The sequence below is a fragment of the Onychomys torridus genome, chromosome 4, assembly GCF_903995425.1.
Source record: "Onychomys torridus chromosome 4, mOncTor1.1, whole genome shotgun sequence".
Taxonomy (NCBI): domain Eukaryota; kingdom Metazoa; phylum Chordata; class Mammalia; order Rodentia; family Cricetidae; genus Onychomys; species Onychomys torridus.
Window position 1 is genome coordinate 27452894 of NC_050446.1, and position 22692 is coordinate 27475585.

Below are 22692 nucleotides of genomic sequence, written 5' to 3' on the forward strand. Positions count from 1 at the left end.
TAACATTAACAAGCACACAATAGAGTCTATACTAGGCTGTTTTGAGATTTTCTTAGGCAATTACATTAATCCAAAACTTTTCACTTTAGCCTCATGCAGACTTTTCAGCCACAATCTTCACTAAAATATCACAAGAACAATCTCTAGATAACATATTAAAATTCTTCTCCTCTGAAACCTCTTGAACTAGACCCCCACAGTTCATCAAATCACACTTATCACCACTGTCTTCCATGTTCCTACTAGTATGACCCATTAAGCAGAACTTTCATCTGCTTTTCTAATCCATGGTCTCAAGGTCCACATTCCTTCAACAAAGCCATGGCCAGGCCTATCACAGCAGCACCCCACTCCTGATACCAACTTCTGTCTTAGTTAGGGTTTCTATTGCTGTGAAGAGACACCATGACCATGGCAACTCTTTCAAATCACCATAACATCCATATGATCAATGTTTGTCATCTCCTCTTTTCTAGAAGAATCAATTACTAGAATCTTTTTTCTTGAGGTTCTTTCATATTTCTACAAAGTGGCTACTCTTAAATTGTCATATGCTTGTACATGTGTGATTGTGTCCATTTTTTCATGTTTCCACAAAATTTTTTCTTAGTTGTTTTAAAGGATTTTTTCTATTTAGGATTTTTTACATGCATAAAATTCATTTTAATCAAAGCACTCTCTTTTCACTCCCCTCCAGTTTCTCCCTTATCCCCTTCCCCTACACACACAGCACTATGCCTCCTCAATTTTGTGAGCTTTTTTAAAACTCAACAAGTCCACTTGATGGGGATAGGTAATGGATAATCTATTGGATCATGAGTGTCCTCTCAGGGGCCACGTCCTAAAGAAAACTGACTTGACCTACTGAGCAGTCATCAGTTGACAATATCACCTCATGAGCCCCTTCCCTGCTGGTGCTGGGATCATGTTTGGCTTGTTATTGTGCAGGTCTTCTGCATGCAGTCGCAGCCTCTGTAAGTTGATGTGTGCAATGGTCCTGTCATTCATGTCTGGTAAATACTGTTTCACTGCAGACCCACTCACCTTCGCTCTTAAAATCCGTGTTACCTTTCTTTCCTTGATGATCCCTGAGCCTTGAGAGTAGGAGCTCTCATACAGCTGTCCCATTTAGCACTAAGCATTCCACATTCTTATCCTCATCACATTGACCAGATGTGGGTCTCTGTATTAATCACTCTGTGCTGCAGAAAAAAAGATTCTTTGATGAGGGTTGAAAGGTGTACTAATCTATGGGTATAAAGATAAGAAGGGCAAATTATTACTATGTTCATTTAGCAGAACACTAGCAGAAGGTTCTCTCTTAGGACTTAGGACCTAGCTAGCCACTGGGTTTGGGCCCAGTTAACAATACCAGGCACTAGTTCATCTTGTAGAGTGGACTTCAAGTCCACTCAGGAAGAGATTGGTTATAATTGTTTTAGTTTTAAGGTTGGTTGATAGCTATCTCTCCTAATTTATTTCAGATGTTCGATATCTTTAACAATTTGCTTTCAATTTCTCCTTAACATCAAATGGAAGGGTTAGAATAGCTTTAAAGTTTACTTGCTTATTGGCCTTCCCTTTATGGATCAAGCTATTCTTTGATGGTACCTTCAAAGTCTGTGATTACTATGTGCACAATGTTCCAATTTGTTGTTTATCAACCAAAACCTTTTATCTGCTTCAAGTTTTAGAATATCACCTCTTTTGTTTATTTAAATACCTTTTAAAGATTAATTTATTTTATGTGTGTGAGTATTTTGCTTCTATGTATGTCTGTGCTCCACATGCAGCCTGGTGTCCAAGGAGACCAGAAGAAGGCATTGGAGCCCCTGCAGTTGGAGTTATGGATGCTTGTTAGTTTCTACATGGGTACTGGGAACTAACCCAGCTCCTCCCAAAGAGCAACAAGGGCTGAGCCATCTTTCCAGCCCTAATAACATCTTTTCTGAACTACAGATAAACAAAACAGGCGATCTTAATCTCTCATCCCTATCAGTGTCTACAATAGCAATGGCAGCCTGGTTGGCTCTGCCAAGCCCACCTGAGAAGCCAACTCTTACAGGAACCAGCAAGGAATGACCTCACATCCCAGCACAGCATGAGAGCTCATTTTTGACCATCTGTTATTCAAGCCTCAAAGACATTAACCATCTGGAGTTATAACTGAGGTGTCATTTTTGACTTTTCCCTTTGCTGTTATTTGGGGAAGTCTAGTCAACCATTCATCGATGACCAGCAGGCCTGGATCTGTTGTTCTTTGTCATCTCAGATTTCCTCTATCTCCATAAAGCTCCACTTGTGGTCTGTCTCTGGAACACAGCACGACAACATGGGTGCTTCTTGTTTTATTGGCACCAGCTTTTGTGCTGACTTGTTAGAGGATTCTTTCGTGTGTGATGCGTGCAATGCTCTGGATAAACACAAGCAGTCACTGGTTTCCAATTCTTCTGAGTTTAGAGCATATATTTAAATGCCTTCTCCAAAACATCTAATGGCTCCCTTTCTTTCAGACTCCAAAAGTCAGCTACTTTTGTCTAGCTTAATGCTGAGTATCCTTGGTAGCAGCCAAGTGTACTTATTAAGAGCACAAACCCTCGAAACCTGCCTTGGTTAATCCTACCTTACCCCTGTGTAACCCTCCTACCTGTATGGCAGCGGGCAAGATGGTGGTGCCTGCCTTTAACCCCGCACTTGGGAGGCAGAGGCAGGTGGATTTCTGTGAGGTCGAGGCCAGCCTGGGCTACAGAGTGAGTTCCAGGACAGGCTCCAAAGCTACACAGAGAAATCCTGTCTCAAAAAACAAAAACAAAACAAAACAAAAACCCCTACAATGATCTCAAAAGTGCTAACAGGACTTACTTGTGACAGTTCTGAGAACTCTGTCTCTCAGTCCTGGTCCATTTCCCCCCAGTCAGTTGCTATTGTGATTCATGATGACTAAATAACAATGATTTCCATGGTCTTTGGTAGCAACTGAGGAAACACAGAACCAGAACAGAATATCCTATGATGTCCTATGAACCACTTTCTTAGAACAATGCTGTCATAAAGTAGGTGTTTAAAGCAGTCAGGATAATGATATAGAAATGAGCTACGGGCTGGAGAGATGGGTTAGAGGTTAAGAGCACCGACTGCTCTTCCAGAGGTCCTGAGTTCAATTCCCAGCACCCACATGGTGGCTCACAACCATCTGTAATGAGATCTGGTGCCCTCTTCTGTATACATAATAAATAAATAAACCTTTAAAGAAAAAGAGGATGGGGCTGGAGAGATGGCTCAGCAGTTAAGAGCACTGGCTGCTCTTCCAAAGGTCCTGAGTTCAATTCCCAGCAACCACATGGTGGCTCACAACCATCCATAATGAGGTCTGGTGCCCTCTTCTGGTCTGCAGGCAAACTCTGTAAGCATAATAAATAAATAAATCTTTATATATATAAAAAGAGGATGAAGAAATGAGCTAACTATACAGAGCAGGCATGAGTGGGGAACAGGAAGTGAAGGGGAGAGGAAAAGTGGAATACATTGATGAGGAAGAGTCAAACATGTTAGAAAGCGTAGACTATGAGTAAGCAAGATGAGGAAGGAGGCGACCCGCTGTGTAGCTAGAGACCCATTTGCCACTTGCCACTTAGCCTGTAAGAAACAAATGTTGAGTGAGGCTCCAACTCTTCAGAGGTGTTGTTTTCATGCTCACAGTTTCTGTCTTAATTTAGAGTTCTAGAAGGCATGCTTCAGAGGAAGAAGGGCCAGATTAGGGTCATAAATACTTGATATTTGGTGTGCAGACCTGAGGACTGATGAAAACTGTGCACATTTTTTCTCAGCTTCAGCTAATACCAAAGGAATTGGATACCCATTTATATTCATTTTCCAAACACATGTGTACTTCAGAAGCTGATATCTTTGCAGAAATATTACCTACAAGCTCTAGCATTTACTGCTATTAAATTTCTCACCTGGAAGCCTAAAGATTATCCCGAATTTCAGCCATTTATGGCATGATGGTCTAGAGGTCTCTTTTGCAATATGGAAAATAAGATTGCTTTTTTGTTGTTAAATTTTCCTAGACACACAGTATTGTTTGACAGTTCACCACTTCAGCAGCCGCGGAAGAAGTACATCCATCACTAAAAAGTGTGCCTCTAAAAACGAATGTCATTTTGTTGGCTGCCGTCACAGCCGGGACTCGGAACACACGGTAAAGAGTGTGTGTGTGTGTGTGTGTGTGTGTGTGTGTATGTGGTCGCTTCCCCGGGTTTCAGGGTGATGGTGGTAAGTTATGCACCGTGGGAGAACCAGGAAGGAGAAGCACTGTGTTGGATTTGTTTGTACTCTGACAAATGGATGCATCACAGTGCCAATGAGCAGAGCAGACATTTGAAGATAACCTGTCTTCCAAAGGACATGTTCCTAAGAATGAATGATAATGTCCCAGAACCTGGGCTAGACTCTGGGCTTCAGAGCTTTCATGAATAGTTCGAAGCCTGCTCTAGAAGCTAAAGAACAACCCACCCTCCAGAGAGTAAGGCACACTGCAGTCTAGATGACACGCTCTGGTCCTGGCTAAATATCAGCGCACCCCCTTCCCAGGGTAACTAGATGGTAGAAAGGAGAAAACAGGGATGACTTTTGCCACTGAAACTGCCTCACTCTCCATCTCTGCTCAGAGGAGAAAGAGTCTAAGAGAATTAGATAAATAAGATAAATTCTAGATGCACAGTGAATCAATTGATCCTTGAACATCTCATTCCATCATCTCAAACAAGAATGTACTCTTATATGCAGAGATCCTAAAATTTTGGAGGAAAAAGTGGCTGAAACATACACGTTTCATGAGATTTTAGAGTGTGATCTAGTGTGTAAGTCAGTGACCCTGACTTATCCGTGGCTGTTGGCTCTGGTCACACAAGGGGCATGTGAACAGCAAGGGCAAGGTGTCCTGATGAGACTGATTGAAATGGAACTTCACGTGGAAGTGCAGGGCATCAAGAAAGTGCCCCAGGCTGGGCACCCGGGCTCACACCTGTAATCCCAGTGTTCTGGAAGCAGTCAGGAGGATTGTGAGTGTGAAGCCAGCCTGGGCTACATAGCATGATTTGAAAAGCAGAATCAAAACTGTCTCCTGGATGGATCTGATGGGCAGCTGGCTGGACAGCCAATGATGGCTATGCTGGGTGTTGCTGCCTTTCTGCTTCCTCATCAGCCTGGAAGCCTGTATAAGTGGCTAGTTCATGAGGCCATGGCTTCGACCCGGCATGCATTGCTAGTGCGACCAGAGCTTGCTTCTTAAGGACTTTTTTTTTTTAAACTGTCACTGCAGTAATAATGGGACTTGGGTAAAGTCACAGACAATAGCAAGCCACTATTATTAGCTAACAAGCAATTCTGAGAAAGAAAGCCAATGACAGTTCCAGAAAGTTCCTAACTTTTACTTTTGTTTCACAGTTTTCTAATAAACCTGTCAAGATTTGGCAACTCAGGTAGTCTAATTTAGCTCCCGTTCTTCACCTCACTTATGCTTGGGTTTGACACAGAAACCTCAAGAGTTAGGACGAAGCCCCTCAGGATGGTCTTTGCTCAGCCCATCACAGGGGAAGGTACCCACAGGCCCAGGCAGTGGACAAGCTGGACTAGCAACTCAGGCATCTGTCTCTCTGTCTTTTTCTGTTCCTTCCTCCTTTCCTGCTCGTCACTCTCATCCCTTTCCGTCCTTGTACAGGAGTGCAGGTCTTGCTGCGAAGGAATGATCTGCAATGTAGAGTTGCCTACCAACCACACAAACGCAGTCTTCGCTGTGATGCATGCTCAGAGGACATCTGGCAGCAGTGTTCCCACACCCTACCTCCCGGTGCTGGCTTGGCTCATCATGCTTCCCTTGCTGTGATGTTACTGTTCCTAGGACGGGCTGAGACCAGCACTGTAAGGCACGAGGCAGAGACAGTGGACCGGTAAACTTTGGAGCGAAGGCCCATCTTGCACTTGATAAAGAGGATACATTGGACCCCAAAGTAGAAGGCAAAGGTTTGCTTTGCTGAACTGCTCCTGCATGAGGTCACAGCACTGAGCATGAGGACTTGGTAGGAGCCAAGAGGACTACATAACTTGCCGTGTCCTGGTCTAGGGGTGCTACATTCTGTTACTTCTGTTAGAAGATCCATCAGTATTGTTGATGGTAACAGTAGCTTGATAAACCCCAGCCTGACCAGACTTCCATCTGGAAGGACTTTTTGACCCCATGGGCTCCCTCAGAGGCTGCTGGATCAGACTCTCTGGCTTCTGTGATTAGCTCAGAGCATCTCTGTGAAATTTAATCCTTCGACCCACAGCAGTTTCTCTACTGTGTTAACTTTGCATTATTGGAACAAGAACCTGAGATGATCCATTTATAAAGATGAATGGTTTGTTTGGAGATTGCAGTACATACTATTTGGGGGCTTGTGTTAGAGAGTGAATAGGAACTCACTCCTAATGGAGACTTGGGAAGGAGGAAGTATGGGCTAGAGAGATGGCTTAGCAGTGAAGGGCACTAATTGATCCCCTAAAGGACACAGGTTTGATTCCCAGCACTCACATTGCAGTTCGTAACTGATAACTTCAGTCCCAGGGGGATCCAGTGCCCTCTTCTGGCCTCTATGAGTGCTGCATACATGTGGTACACAGACATATATGTAGGCAAAACACCCATATACCAAAAAAATGAATAAAATGTTCTTTTTAAAAGGGGGAAGGAAGGAAAGAGAGGAAGAAATGGGGATGGAGAGAAAGTGTGCACATAGGCTTTTACTGTACCCTTCAAAGTTATGTTCCCAATGCCCCAAATCCTCCCTCTAGTCTCCACTCCCTAAAAGCTCAACCACCCTCCTTAATGGCCCCAACAGGCTGAGGACCAAAACTTCAACCTTGTAACAGTCAAGATCCAAACAATGTACCCACTTATCACCTTGTCAATGGAAAGGGCAGCTGTAGGAGGGAAATTTCCAGTTGAAATTGATGAATCTGCTTGCCAACTATGAGGCGGTTGGGGGTGAGGTGGAAAACTTTTGAGTTATATAGTGTGATGCATGTTCTGTGTCTCTTGACAATGTGAAAGCCTCTGATGAAGCACATTTACCGATTGCTGTCACTAAAGTTGTGTTTCTAGGCATCGTGTGTGATATATGCTGTCTGAAAGAATAAAATTTTATGTCAAAGTGGCTTAGTTTTTGTTGTTTTTCCTTGGGGTGGGGAGTGAGGGAAGAGATTCCTTGGGGAGGCTAAATACAAAAAGTGCATTGAGAAGGTCAGGGACCCTCCCTGACCAAGAGGGATGGATGTCACTATATCATGTCCTCAGTGGCAGCCTACCAGGGAAATCACAAGAGTTCTTTCCCCCAGCCCAGTCACCTGCTCTTCTCTGAATGTCAAGTCCAGCAGAAGAACTCTAGTATGAAATGAAATGTTTGGTCTCGTTTCCCCCTCCCTCCCTTCTATAGCACAGTTTCAGAATGTCAAGTGAACATCTCTTTGCTGTTTCTAGGATCCTGATTTCTTTCCCTCCCACTTCTGGTCTTATATGTGTTAAAAATGAACTTCCCCCCTCTAACTAAACATGGGCCGTTAGAATGAGCTGCTTTGTTAGAACTTAGGAGTAACACTGTCCTTGCTTGGGCTCATCAAGGGTGACACAGGGTCACATGGCTTATAGGTCCAATCCATTCCACCACCTAGATTTTGTTGATAAAGTTTTATTGGAACACAGTTTCCTTTCCGCATGCTCGCATCTGCCTTCAATCCAGGACGGCTGGGTGCAGAAGAGAGAGTGCGGTTCTTGGCAAGACTCCTGTACAGGAAAAGCTTTCTGATCCCTACCCTATAGGAAGACTGATCCAAGAGAAAGCTGTGTTTCTGCAGGGCCCATGGTGTGAATGGTGGAGGCTGAGTCTGGGAAGTGGTTTGCTGGATACATCTTTGACTTCTGCATTGGTGAGTCTGTCCTCTCTGTTTTGATTTGTTGTTCCATTGAGCTGTTCTGATGCTGGTTATGGACTCATAGCAGACACAGGCAGTGCTGGTCTCTTCTCCCTGATGCTTTGGGAGTGTCTCATCTGAAGTAAGACTTTTCAGTTCCCCATAGAACAAGGAGTCGGGAAGTACATTATCTCCTATATGTCTGTAACACGAATTCCTAAATGGTCTTAATTTAAAAAAAAACCAAAACCAAAACCAAAACCAAAACCAAAAAAACTCAGAGCCAGATATTGGGGTAAATGTTAAAAGATGAGAGAGACAAAGGAGCAAGCCACTGCCACGTCTCACCTCGCCAACTCCATGAATCCTCTGACTGAAATCTTCTGAGTCCTCACCCGAAAGGCTCCAGCTGAAAAAGCCTCTAGCTGAAAGGGAGGCTTCTGCCCAAAAGCCTTTCGTTCCTGTCTCCTCACACCTTATATTCCTTTCTCCACCCAGCCATCACTTCCTGGGATTAAAGGTGTGTGTGCTTCCCTGTACTAGGATTAAAGGTGTGTGCCACCACTGGCTGGCCTCTGTGTTTAATCTAGTGGCTTGTTCTGTTCTCTGCTCTTCAGGCAAATTTTATTAGGGTACACAATATATCACCACATCTGTCCTAACCTTGGACACCCCTGGAAGCATCATTTTTGATGCTGATAGAGATTCACCCTCTTTTCACTCAGCACCTTGAACTATTTGTGATTTTGTAGCTTCTACTTCTACATGGCTTCCTTTGGGACATTTAAATAGCATCTCTAGTGTCTCTGTATTCTCTAGTTTCTTCCTCTGCCCAGAATTTTTTTTTTTTTTGACTATGCAATTGATATATTGTCTGGTAAAATTATAATCATTAGTAGACTGTGATTTTTTTCTGATTTTGTTTCTGGTGTCTAGAAAATCTCTCTCTCTGTGTGTGTGCGTGTGTATGCATGCGTGTGTATGCATGCGTGTGTGCACATTCGACAGCATGTGTGGCAGTCAGAGGGCAGCAGGAGTGGTTCTTCCTCTAACCTTTGTTCCTTTGAACTCACGTCATCAGGTTTAACCAATGAGCCACCCCACCAGCCCAGCCTTCTATGCACTGACTCTGTGGTCTCTTCCAATGTACTTTGAAAACTAGAATTCAAAAAGTAAATCGGGTCACTGGAGTCTATCACATGGATTTTTTTTCCATTTCATAAAGCTTTGGAATGATCAGGTATCCAAGACTTCAGATTGATTTGTCTTTAGTGATTAAGGGAATTAGGTAATATTTTGGTTTCAAAATGTTGGGTGACAACTGGATTAATGAGCCAGGAAGAAAGGGGAATGTGTAGATTTGCTGTTACAAAAGAATCATGGGGTAAGCTATAAATATGAGGGGTGTTTAAAGAAAGAAGCTGTCAAATTCCATGTTAAACAGCTCTGCGTTCTAGAATAAAGGTTGAACTCCAACCCATCAGTAAGATTTTTGAAGAAAAAAAAGGGGATGGTGTTTGGCAAACATCCTCCCATCCCAACATTGTCTGAACTCTTTAAATTCAAATCTGAGTGAGGCTAGCAATCAGAAATTCCTGCACTGTGTTCCATGAGGTGTGCTTTCCATCCTTCAGTCCCTGGGTAAAACACAGTTCATAAGAAAGGGGAGGGAGGACGCCCCCACAGCACAGAGCAGAAACTGAGCACTGTGGATTAGCATGGCCTTGGGAGGTAAGCTGTGTCGTGGAACTGGAAAGATGTATTTCACATGTATGAAGTGAGTTCATACTTAAACCAAATGTTTGTTACTTGTAGATTATTAGCAAACAGAAACATATTACTGCCTTTGGATCCTGGGCATTTTCTTCTTGTTTTTTGTTGTTGACTGTTCTGGCTGTCAGGGTACACATCATGCTAGAAGAGGAGGAACCACAGATGTATGGGCATGGTTAAAGAAGCCAGAACACAAGTGGCTGCAGTAGTTTGGGTATGTCTAGATTCAGTCCTGTGATCGCCCATCTGACACAGTTCAGGATCTCTACCACTCTTCCCATTCACTCTTCATCTCTATAACTCTCTTCTCTGCCCTCTTCTTCCTCATCTGGCTTGTGGTCCAGGAGATGCTTGCCAAGGCTGGAAGCCGAGGAGGACACAAAGGATGAGACAAGCACGGTTTGAGCAGAGAGAAACAGGATCTCTGCATAGGCTGTGCAATTCCAGCACAAAAGACATCATAGACCACTTAAACTTCCACAAGAGATCTTTGTAGTTCATGAAAATCAGTGAATCCTGAAACCCAGCTAAGAGGTTTGGAAGAACCTGGCAGACACCAGCAAGGTAGGGCTACTGTGTTGACACTGGTCCAGAGAGCTCTGGGAGGAGGGATAACACTACAGAGGCAGTGTGGGGCCCCTTCTGGAAAGTAGATGATGATAACTCTAGCCATGAGCTGTGGGCCTTGGTAGGCATGGGATGGCGAGAAGCAGTATGAAGCAAATGTGAAGGTAAACCCGTGTCCAGAGGCTGAATGCAGATTAAAAAACAGATCCACTGTAAATGCTTTTCAAGGAAGCTGGGCAAAATGTGGCAAGCATTTCCAGGAGATGGATTCCAATAAGGTTTCAGAAGGTTCCCAGACAGGAGTGCAGTCTTTGTATTTAAGTGGCTGTATCCATTGGATGATTTCAATGACAAGTTAGAAGAACTTCAATCAAGTTGGCCCAAATGAATTTCTTGATTCAGATATCAGGAAGTCCAGAAGAAACCTAAGTTTCAAGATGGGCTTGATCCAGTAGGGCCAACTCCTTTTTTCTCTCATGTCCTTCATGGCTTTTGGTAAGTAGATGCCACAGATATGACATCCTGTCCACTCAGTGTCCTGCAACCTGCTGGAAGAATTTCAAGAAGAGGGAGTCTCTACATTCAGGTCCCAGGAAAACACAAACGGGCAGGAAGTAGTCACCATCAGGTTACTGCAGCCAAAGGGCCACCAGTGACCCCTCAAGAGTATGTGGTGCATGGTGGAAGGAAGACACCTGAACCAATCAGAAAACCAGAAAGGAAGCATGAAGAAATAGATCTGGGTGGGCAGCCAGAAACATCTTCTGCTGGTCCCCACAGTGAAAGGTTCTGTGGAGAGGCAGGTGTCAAGATGACTAAGGCGATGCTATGAAGCTAGAGATGGAGAGCAGAGCCTATGGAAGGAAGCCATACAGATTTGCCTAAGCACACAGCGAAAAGGAGAGTGGACAGAGGCACTCGCTGCAGAGTGCAATTCCGTTGGAGCACTCCTTGATCAATGCACAGGGGGTGGAGGGTGTATATAGCACTTCCCAAATTATTATTCTATCAGAGGACTTTCCTATGCCAGTAGTCTGGAGTGCAGGATCACATTTTGTGTAGGCCACACTGCTTCGAATGTCCTGCAAAAGCACAGGAGTGCATAAGACACTCCTCGATATACAGCATGTCCTGGGTCCTTACTGAATGCACACTCAGTCAATGAATCAGAAGCGTACTCCAGAACAGTGGGCTCCATCCATCATACTGAGGTGAAGGGTGACAGAAAATGTGGGGGGCTGCCCTTTAAAAGCAAGGCTTCCTTTAAGTTCTTTTTCTTCCTATTTTTGTTGACTAGTTGGTGTTAATTTTCAACCAGTGAGCAGGACCCCCAATGGCTCCCTGTTATCCACAGGAAGGCATGTCTTCTAGATTGCTTTCTTCTTTCCTTTCCTGTATGTCCTTTGACTTCTGGGAAGTTCCCATTTGTCCTCTCTACATATTTCTAAATCTAGTATGAAGTCAATACATAGTCAGAGTGAGTCCTGAACGTTATGTATGCTTCCTTAATTTAACTGATGAATTCAGACCAGGATTCCTTAATGGACTGGGAATGCATCCTTGTCAGCTGTCTGGACACACGCTCAAGGATGTCCTTTTTCATCCTAGACAGAAGAAAATGAAGCTATAACTAAGTGAAGAGGCACACGATAGGAACAACACAGTCTTTTTCCCAATTTCGGTAAAGCCACATTCGTTCAGTGGGTCTTTTTTCACAACCATAAGTCCAAATGTCCACCACCGCTTTGAAAAGACGTTTTCTTAGCCATTTTGGAGCCTGTACTTTTATACGGACCTGGGTTTTAAAATCCAAGGCATTTGAAGAAAGGCAAGAAAGATGTTTGTCATATCTGCAACAATGTTTCACCTTCACCCAGGGGCAGCCTGCAGTTGTTTGAGTGATGCAATAGATTGGTGGGATGATTCCACACAATGTCTGTGTATTCTTTTCAATGCGAAGCTTTGAAGTGAAAAGCGAGTCTAAGTGGAAATACAATTCAAGCTTAAATAAGATCATAAAGTAAAGGAGCATGTTTTAAACTGTAGAATTCACCAGTGAGGAGGTAGGGGAAGAATCAAATAGTTGGAGACCTAACTTTCTTGCCTGACTGTTGGGGAGGGCAATCACAATTCTGCTATCTGCTTTCTGAGCAAGGAGGCAAGGGACAAGGCCAAGCCTTTCCCGTTTCGTTATCTCCGGCTCTGGAAATGCAATTACCTATGGTAGTTTGATGTCGCTTGTCAGCTGTGGATAAGCGTTTGCACTAACAATGCAAGGACAGCACAGGAATGCAGGATGCGGTTCCCAGGACGCACATGCAGAATCCCAATGAGCATTTATTTCTTCAGCTCAGAGAAGCCTGCAATGCCTTGAGGGGGAAGTGTCGTAAGAGACTGGTATAGCTGTATAGGGAAACAGCACAGGCGGAGGGCGTCCTGATGCCTGCTCTTGAAATCTGAATCTAAGGTTCAAGGTCGACAAAACAAGGATCTTGAGTTGTTGCAGCATTGGTCCAAGAATTTACAAGCAGTCACTGTTTGAACGACTGTCATCCCTTCCTCAACACCAGGCACAGAGTGGGCACCCATTGGTGAGAGTGTCGTTTATTGCTTAAAGTTCTCTTGAATGGAAGATATGGGGATGCTGCTGTGTTGCTCAGTCAATGGGAATAACTTATAAGATGGCCCTGGAAGTGGCTTCATGTGCCTTCCCACTGGAGCACCAAGTTCTCCTTCCCCACTCTCCATTTTGTCCCCACACAGCTCCAATCCTGCCTTTGGATGGTAAATCTCTAAGGCTGAGTGATTGTCTTCTGATGTACTCATGCTTTGTTGGGAGTGGCTAGAAACTCACTGTGATAGCGTTATTCATTAAGTAGACAATTAACACTCTTTCAAGTCTAGTATGGAATCGGTACTGAGTCAGAGAGTGGCTTCTGAGTGTTGTGTACGTATCCTTAATCTAACTAATAAATTCAGACCAGGATTCATCAATGAACTGGGAATGCATCTTTGTTAGGTGTCTGAACATACCTGCAAGGATGTCCTTCTTTTATCTTCACCAAGAGAAGAAAATGAAGATAGAGTCACCCAGGAGATGGGCCTCTGGGCATACCTATGAAGGATTATATTGATTATTTTAGTGTGGGAAGACTCGCCCATGGTGGGCACCATCATTCCTTGACAAAAAGAGAGAGGGAACTAATGAGCAGCAGCATGCATTCACTCTTCTCTGCTCCCTGTGTGTGGCTGTCATGTGACCAGCCGCTGGGCTTGCACACCCCTGCCTTGACTTCCTCACCACGATGGACTGGACTTTGAACTGTGAACTCAAATAGACCCTTTTCCCCTTAAGTTGCTTTTTTATCACAGCAACATGATAAAAAAAAAAAAAAAAAAAAAGACTCCAGACTCTAATAATAGCACAAAAATGAACAGGCAGAAGGGAGGAAGAACAGTCCTCAGGCCTCATAATTTAGTGTTGGAGAACTGAGCACAGCGTGGGCAAGCACAGGATATGATTATAAATGAAAAGCAGAGAATCTTTAATGCTCGGCATCTCCCACCTCCCACCTCCCCCACCAGTGCCCTCTGTAGTAGGACTAACAGCAGGTGAACTCTGCAGTAAATGCCCATGGAGTAGAATCAGTGAAATACTTTCCACAAGGGGCTTAGCCTCACCACCACGTGCTTTCCAACTTAAGTTTATTATTTATTCCTCATCTGTTTCTATGGCATTGCAGGAGGACCAATCAGTGACGTTTCTTAATTACTTGATAGAATATACAATAAACAAATAGGAACAATTTTAAGTCAATAGTTTTCTGTACTATGCTTTATATTCTCCACATTGTGAAAGTCACAAAATGCCCCTTCTGCATACCACCAAATCAGCTTTGTTTTCCTAACAAAAGGGCTTTCATTTGGTTTGTATCTGCTGAGATTTCTTTAATTTCCAATGCCTCTCTCTCTCTCTCTTTTTTTCCCCCCAAAAAATGTTAGGAAGTACCTGATTTTTATTATCTGGTGTACATAGCTTCTATTTGATGAATTGTTTGACTGTTTTTCTTTTAGGCAAATAAGCAAATTAATTTATACAAGCTATTAATACCAATTATTAATGCTTTTCATTTTGTTGGTTTCAGCAATCTCTGCATGACAAACACTGCAGCAAAATGGAAATTGATTTCACCAACTTTGGCAACACTGCAGTGTTTTGTAACCTTTACAAGGATGCTTATTTGAAAAGCTGGGTTTAATTATCCTCCTTTTACCTGCATCTCAAGATGCTGATGGGTACCAATTCTATTGCACTTGAGAATTAAAAGTGAATCCATCCCAAGTGTTCCTACATTGTCCTTGGCGTTTGTCACATGAGGAGACTGTAACATACCCACCAGGAAACATCAGCCTCACTTATTTGCAGCTTAGATTTGTATATGGCTGTGTTGGTTAGGTTTGGTCAATTTGACATAAGCTAGAGTCATCTAAGATGGAAATTCAATTGAGAAAATGCCTTTATCAGATCGCCTGTAGGCAAGTTAATAGGAGCATGTCTTTGATTGATGATTGTTGTGGGCAGGCCCAGATTATGGTAGGTGGTACCACTCCTGGGAAGGTGGTCCTGGGAGATATAGAGAAGATAGCCAAGTGTGAGCCTAGAGAATAAGCCAGTAAACAGTGTTCTTTCATGGCCTCTGCTTTAGTTCCTGCCTCCAGGTTCCTGCCTTGAGTTCTTGCCCTGGCTTCCCCTTTATGATAAACTGTAAGGTGAAATAAACCCCTTTATCTCCAAGTTGCTTTTGGTCAGTGCTTTATCAGAGCAACAGAAAGAAAACTAAGGTCACAGTTAAAAAAAGATAGAATGTGTGTTAGCCAAGAAGTTGTGTAGAAAGCAGTCCTGAAGAAATGAGTCTAACTGGGTCTTGCTGAGATAACCAAGTAGGGATTCAGGGACTTTAATAAAGCAGAGTGCTTGGGGGCTCAGCCTAACAAAGTATCTTCATTTATGACTCTCCAATTATACCTCCTTTTGGTGTCTTCTCATTTTCTTCCTCCTAAGAACTGGCTTCTTGACATTGTCTACACTTTTGGATACCCAGAGTTGTAAATTGCCAATAACTGTTGCTGTCTAGTGACAGTTGGATCTTCATCTTATGACCTCTCTGTGTTTCTGCCGATTACACAATTTGCTCCATGCTTTCTTATATTTGAGCATCTGCATGTCTGAGCTTTACATAGGCCCCCATGCAGCCTTGATCTTGGCTTCTCTGGACCCAAGGAATTCTGGTCACATAGAGCAGAGCAGCATGGCTCACAGGCATGTGAGCTTGGGTCATTCACGTTTCCTTGCATGGACTTGAGGCAGGACATTTCCCTTAGCAGTGGCCACAGATGGAGGAGTAGGGTGATGACTGCAATTAGCTGGTACCCCCAATAGTGTGTGAGAATATCCCTTTGAAGATCTTTCTAAAGCTAAATGTAGCAATACAGGGATACTTTTCTCTTGTGGTCTCCTCTCATTTCCAAAATCCAACCCTCCCCAGCACCAATTTTTTTTTTCCCGACAGCATTTGAATTTCAATAAACATGAGGATAGCGTTCCAGCTCTCACCTCTGTGTCTTGGAACATTGAAGGCAAGTTCTGGTGGGAGACACTCTTTGTCCCTGTGTCCTAGGAAGGGGAATTATGTCTATGGAAGAATTTCTTTTCCCATTAACCGTTCTTAGTTTTCCAATCAACACCTAGAGACAGAGCAGAGCAGGAGGCTCTGACCCAAGTGACCATGGCTGGGGTAGGAATTGGAATGTGCGATATTTTTTATATGAATAACATCTAATTAAGTCACAGGGAAGTGAAGTCCACCCTGAGTGCCTTTGAGCTGTAACTCTGACGTTTTTAGCTGCTGTGATAATTGATGAACCATTCATTGATTGGTCTTTCCAAGCATCCTCACTGAACCAGCAGACAGATGTGGATCTGGTTTCAAAAAAATTACGTTCCAGATATCCTAATGTTGCATTTCTAATTTCTTGCTGACCTTGCTGAATGATCAGTCTATGCAGCAGAGGCTAAGCTGCTTGAATTTGCTTGAAGAAAGAATATTAAAGTAAGGAGTAAACAAGATAGTTTTTATTTGGTCAATATTCAATTATCTCTTTTTTTCTTTATCATGACTTTTTTAGGTGGCAAAGTTGCATTTCTTTACCATTCATGTAAGATTTATCCTTCCCGAGGGTAAGTTTCTGAGTAATGCTTGAGATTGCAAGATGGCTAGATTTTTAAAACGAACCCACAGGGGTAAAGCTGTTTAGTGAAATGATAGAAATAGCAAAAACCAGAGTCTGATTAAAAATGCAAGTATGCTTTAGGAAGTCTTAGAGCAGAGCCCTAGGAGACAGCCTAGATGTGAGAAGCCTACCTAGTTTTTGCCACAAATTACCTAATCAGCAATCCTCATATCATCTGAATGTGGTGGCTTCTTTCTGTTCCTTGCTGCGACATTATAAGGTCTCTATGTCACTGGCCATGTGGTATGCCTGGGTGGGCACCCTTGGGTCCTGGCTCTGCTCTCCTTTACAAGGCAGGAGAGTTCTCCCTGACCTTGATGTTTGCCAGTGGGGCAGGGAGTGATAGTAGTCAAGTGGAGGTCTCACATAATATCAGTTTTCTGGATCATTTGATTTAAGTACCTACAATGCCAAGGCCCCTGGGCATTCATCCAACCAAACGGCTTATGTTTCCATAAATAACGTCAGCTCTGGGACTCAGCTGAATTAGGCCAAGGGCTGGCTACAGGGCTTCCTCTCAAATTCCCTGAAGGTCATGGTATTCAGACTATGAGTCTATGAGTATACAGGAGTGCTTTGCAAACAGTACTCCAAGATGGAAATTTCTGACCAATCTTGTTCAATGTTCATCTCCAGTACATTTCACCAATCCCAGTGCTGGTTTTGTTTTGGCTAGTGTAGAGATAGGGGTCCTCAAAAACAACATGATTAAGGCTTAGAACTTAGCCCATGTTGGTTATGCCTAACAGATTTACATTATGTGGCAAAGTACAACATGCTGGTTCTTCATTGGCAGAAAAGAATTTGGAGAATGATGAGTTAGGTTTCCACATGCCAAGGTCAAGGAGAATTTAAAATCTCAACTCCAGGGCTGGAGAGATGGTTTGGCAGCAAGGAGCGTATGCTTCTCTTGCAGAGGACCAGGTTTTTTGCTCCTAGCACCTACATTGAGCAGCTCATAAAGACCTGTAACTTTGCCTTCAGGGAATCTTATGCTTTCTTCTGGCCTCCATGGGCACTGGCACACACATACACATACCCACACTGAGACACACATACATATACACAGAATTGAAAACAAAATAAATCTCTAAGAGTTAAAAATTCCTTAAAACCTACTCCTGGACTGTAATGATTTAAGTAACCCATCATGGTAGTTAAGATGCACAATTTATTAACTTTGATCATCGCAATAAACCAGAACTGTAACTGATAAATGCTGTTTGTTCCTTCCTACCAAAGCTGGGAAATGAGAAGCATTTGAGCAATGTTTTCTATGGGCAGTGAGGAGAGTGAGTCACCTCTGGCTAGTCCATTACACTTAGAGGTGACTCTAGGGGAACTGGCATGCCTCAGCACCATGTAGAACAGGCTCCCACTGTGAAGAGCATGGCCATGCAATGTTCCTGAAGGGAGAGGACCTGGACATCAAGGATCACCTAATGAGTCTAGTTAGTTTTGAATCTTCTCTTGCAGTCAGCACTGTTCTGTGGGAACTTGTTCCCTACGGCTTTCTATTCTGCCTCTTCCTCCTCATTAAGACAAAATATTTTAAAATATTTTAATAATTTGTTTGTTTGTATATAGGTGAGGGGGAAGAGAGAGAGAGAGAGAGAGAGAGAGAGAGAGAGAGAGAGAGCTAGCAGGTGGAGGTCAGAAGATAACTTTCAGAAATCAGTTCCCTCCTTCCACCACGTGAGTCCTGGAAATCAAACTTTGGTCCTCAGATGTGACAGCAAAGCACCTTTGCTTACTGAACTACCTTGCAAGCCCATAAGAAGAGTTGTTAACCTTTTATGGTTTTGCTCATTTGAAGTTATTCTAACTGTTCCTGCAGTTGCACTCTCAAGTTTATCATCTGTTTTGGGTCTTAAACACATACATTTTTCCCAGGCCTCCCTAGTGTACCTGGAAAGATCAGTGGGTCGAAAGAATGTGTAGTCTTGGCTTCACACTCTATGGAAAGGGTTCTTTCCTTCACTCTGTGTTCCAGCCCTGAAGAGAAGATATGGCCCTGACTCTTCCAGTCCCCAAGCCTTACATTCTTTTCCCTTCCTGGGTAAATGGAGTTGTTCTAAGGCAAACCTCCATCTCCTCATAGAGTTCTGCTTCTCAGAGTAATGTGCTGGGGAATAAAAGTTTGCTGCAGTCAATTCCACCCACTTCCAAGCCCATTCTTATTTCTCCTTCTGTGTGGAATGATTTCCCCTTTGCTGAATAAAGATCTAAGGCTATGAATGAGCACAAGAACTCAGGCTGAGCATGAGGATGTGCCATCAATAAGAGGAGAGATATGCCCTTGAGAGAATACACAATGAAGAAATTACAGAACAACTTAGAGAGGCTGACAGAAGAAATGGGAGACACAGAGAATAAGGGGTGGGGTACAGGGTGGGGAGAGGATGCAAAGATAGCAAGCACATCCTTTATAAATCTTTACTATGATGAGAAAAATCGTAGTCACATGAAAAATATCTTACCATTCACTGTAGTAAGACAGGCCTATAGTATAGAGGAATTGGCTCAAACCAGTTGCCAAGGCATTCCTTATGAGCCAACCTGAAGTTTGCCTGAGGGCCTAGCAATTGGTGCTTTCAGAGTTCCTGACTGCTGTTAGAGTTCCTGATCATGCCCAGCCAATGAGAAATGACCATGAAATGCCACCAGATTGGGACATAGCTTGGGTGCCAGGAGGAGGATATACAAGGCCTTCCCCATTATTGAATAAATGAGTCTGCTATTTGCCAGTCAACTGACTCCCAGTGTCTGTGTTGTTGACATCGTACCTTCTTACCCACCCACCCACCCCCACCCCCACGGAGACTTTAGGATCCAGCAACAATTCACAAAGGGAATCTATGAAGTGCTATAGTTGCAAAGGGTCACAGAGGAAGAGGAAGGATCAGCAGACTATGATAGGGCACAGGAAGGAGTCTACCACTGCGACTCCCTGGGCAGATTAGTATGCCATTTTAAGAGGTAAAACAGTTGGCATATTTCCCATTAAGATTTCTGCTGCAATGATTTCTACAAATGGAATATATTACAATGCACCTTTTCCTTTTAAAGTGTACATTCATAGACCAATTCCCCATTTTCCTTGAACTGAGATTCTCTTTGTTACTTTTATTTGTTGTTTTCTATTAATGTGCCCAGGGAATGCTGCTAGTATTTTCACAGCCATTTGAAACAGCAGTTCCAGAAGTGGTGTAGCTGGTGCCAAATGCAGAGTTGTTTCCTTGATGCTGTAAAGTGATTGTTGGTGTCAAGATAGGGTGTACACAGGTTAGTGTCACAGAGACCACCAGCCAATGCCCCAGTGTTTAGAACTTGACCAGCCTTCTGATCTAGTTGAGTCCCTAGCACATTGTTGTGAGTCAATGAATTATTTTCATTTTCTCTATCCTGAAAGTTTTTAAAGGACACTTCTTCAGGACAGTGCTGTCCCAAGCTCAGTTTAAAGAGTGAACCTAGCCATTTTATTATTTGTGGCATTTTATTAACTCTTCTTTTTTATGAGAAACAAATGGAAAATATGAACAATAATTGTGTCATGGATTCCAGATCCAAAGAGCTATAGTGTCAGCTTCCTTGCCAGACTCAAGTGGTTGTCTGTCATCCTTTGCCACCCACATCAACTCACTCAACACATCTTTCCTCAGTACCTGTTACTGAGAGCACGAAACAAGATTTTAATGACCTTTATATCCTAAACAAATGTAGGCATCAAAACACATACTTGTCAAAAGGTCCACAGGCAGGACACCTAACATTACAGGTGTGACTGCCTTCAACTTTAGAAGGTCATCTTTGATGCATGTGTATAGTTGGTTATCTTATGACATTTGCATAATGAAGGGAGTTGCCAAGTAATGCTACAGTTTACTTGTGTGGTTTGTTCGCATGAAGAAGACTTGGGAGCTTTCTTGAGATGAGCTGGTAAATTGAGTTTAAGTCCAACGATCACATCCCTTTTCCATATCACTCCATGTGGTCCAATCGGGAAGCATACAGGCAGTCTATCCACCATATTTGTAAGCTGCATTTACATGCAGTAATTCTACTCAAAGGGGCCTCTGTATTCATGGTCCTGTTTTGTTCATGAGCAAACTCATTTCATCCTAACTGGCAATAAAGTTAAGTTTGTCCTTATTTATTTCAGTATTTTCCAAAAGACTCACTCTCTTTTCAGGGATCCATCATCTCTTGCCTTTCTTCTGCCTGCTGGTTGGAAATTTTTTAGTTTCATCTTTCCTTCTAAAGCCCTTTCTCTAAGATTAATTTCTATGTTTACTTGGAACAAATATCTCTACCTATGTGTTTTGAAGGTTATTGTGTTAGCCAGGGTTAGGGTTTGTTGGTGAACTCCTAAGCTGGATAGATATATGACATGATTTCCACAAAAAAAGTATTTTGGTAGATTAGATATTGCCAGTGAGGTGGATTTTGTCACCCACCTACCCATGTCTGTGTCACAGACCTTCAGAAGAATTGCAGGGAGCTTTCACAAATCATTTTCCTGCCAGAAAGATTTGAGGTGGGAGGAACTAAATATTCAGGTCCATAACTCCAGCGCTGAATTCTCACCTTCTAAGAGACCTTCAAGATCTGCTCTATCATGTTTCATTCCTATTTATTTCAGAATTTTTCAAAAGTCCCACTCTCTTTTCAGGGATCTGTCATCACCTGCCTTTATTCTGCCTGCTGGTTGGAAATTTTTTAGTTTCATTATTCCTTCTAAAGCCCTTTTTCTGAATTCAGTTTGCCTTTTGGTTCATGGGCATCAGGTCCTCCCTGAGCCATATAATCTGTTTGATGGCCCTATTCTGGTTAGATGTATGATCTCAACCACAAATAACCTCTCATATTTCTAGCATAAAGTTTTCTTCACTAGAAAATTTGCCAAGTTGAAACTTGCTAGTTACAAAAAGACTTTAAGTGTGTGTGTATATATGTGAGAACACACATGAATACAGGTGTCTGTGGAGTCTAGAAGAGGGCACTTGATCCCCTGAAGCTGGAGTTACAGGTATAGTTGGGAGCCACCTAATGTAGGTGCAGGGAACTGAACTCTGTCTTCCAGAGCAGCAAGTACTGAATTAGCCCATCACCATATTCTCAGTTTTTGACTCATACCCTCTGATGGATCTCAACTCTATGCCAGGCTCATTGATGTGCCAGCCTTCACTGCCACAAGCCATCAAACTGATCATGACCTTCTCTTTCGTGGTTTCACCCCTTTCTCAGTGGTAGGTTCCTTTGTGTCTTCAATTTCCTCATCTATTTGTTTTCATCAGTTATGAGTATCAGGTTCACTCACATGCTTTGCCACCCTCACTAGTCTAGCAAAGCTTCCATTCATGTCATGCAACAAAATGAGGAAGTCTTGAAAACAGGCTTATATAAGAATACCAAATGATCTGATGGCCGAACACCCTAGCTGTCATGATAGAACCCTCATCCAGTGACTGATGGAAGCAAATGCAGAGATTCATGGCCAAGCCCCAGGTGTAGCTCCAGGAGTCCAATCGATGAGAGAGAGGAGGGATCATATGAGCAAGAGATATTGAGACCATGATTAGAAAAAGTACAGAGACAACTAGCCAAACTAGTGGAAATGCATGAACTGTGAACCAATAGTGAGGAGTCCCCATGGTACTGGACTAGGCCCTCTGGATAGGCAAGACAGTTATTTAGCTTGAACCGTTTAGGTGGTCCCCAGGCAGTGAGACCGGGACCTGTCCTTAGTGCATGAGGTGGCTTTTTGGAACCTAATGCCTTTGCTGGGACACTTTGCTCAGCCTTGGTGCAGGGAGGAGGGCATTGAACCTGCCTCAACTGAATGTACCAGGCTCTGCTGACTCCCCAGGGGAGACCTTGCCTTGGAGAAGGTGGGAATGGGGGTTGGATTGTGGGGGGGCAGACTGGGGGGTAGGAGGAGTGAGGCCAGGGGAATCCATGGTTGATATATAAAAGAAATAGAAAATCTCTTAATAATAATAATAATAATAATAACAATAATAATAAAAAGAATACCAAAGAGTTCCTAATCATTTCTCTTATACAGAAATTTCCAGCTTTGAAAATTAAAATTCATTACCACCTCTGCCT

The 22692-nt window shown here is 43.1% G+C and overlaps 1 protein-coding gene across 9 annotated transcripts in view; it reads left to right on the forward strand.

The window, feature by feature from the left end:
* Positions 1–6598, forward strand: part of Lypd6b (LY6/PLAUR domain containing 6B) — a 169821-nt gene extending 163223 nt beyond the window's left edge. For all 9 annotated transcript variants that reach the window (XM_036186351.1, XM_036186352.1, XM_036186355.1 and 6 more), the window contains 2 exons: positions 4071–4201; positions 5723–6598. In XM_036186351.1, coding sequence (XP_036042244.1) covers positions 4071–4201; positions 5723–5887 — 296 coding nt within the window. In that variant the 3' untranslated portion in view covers positions 5888–6598. The remainder of the gene's footprint in view (positions 1–4070; positions 4202–5722) is intronic.
* Positions 6599–22692: the final 16094 nt, after the last annotated feature.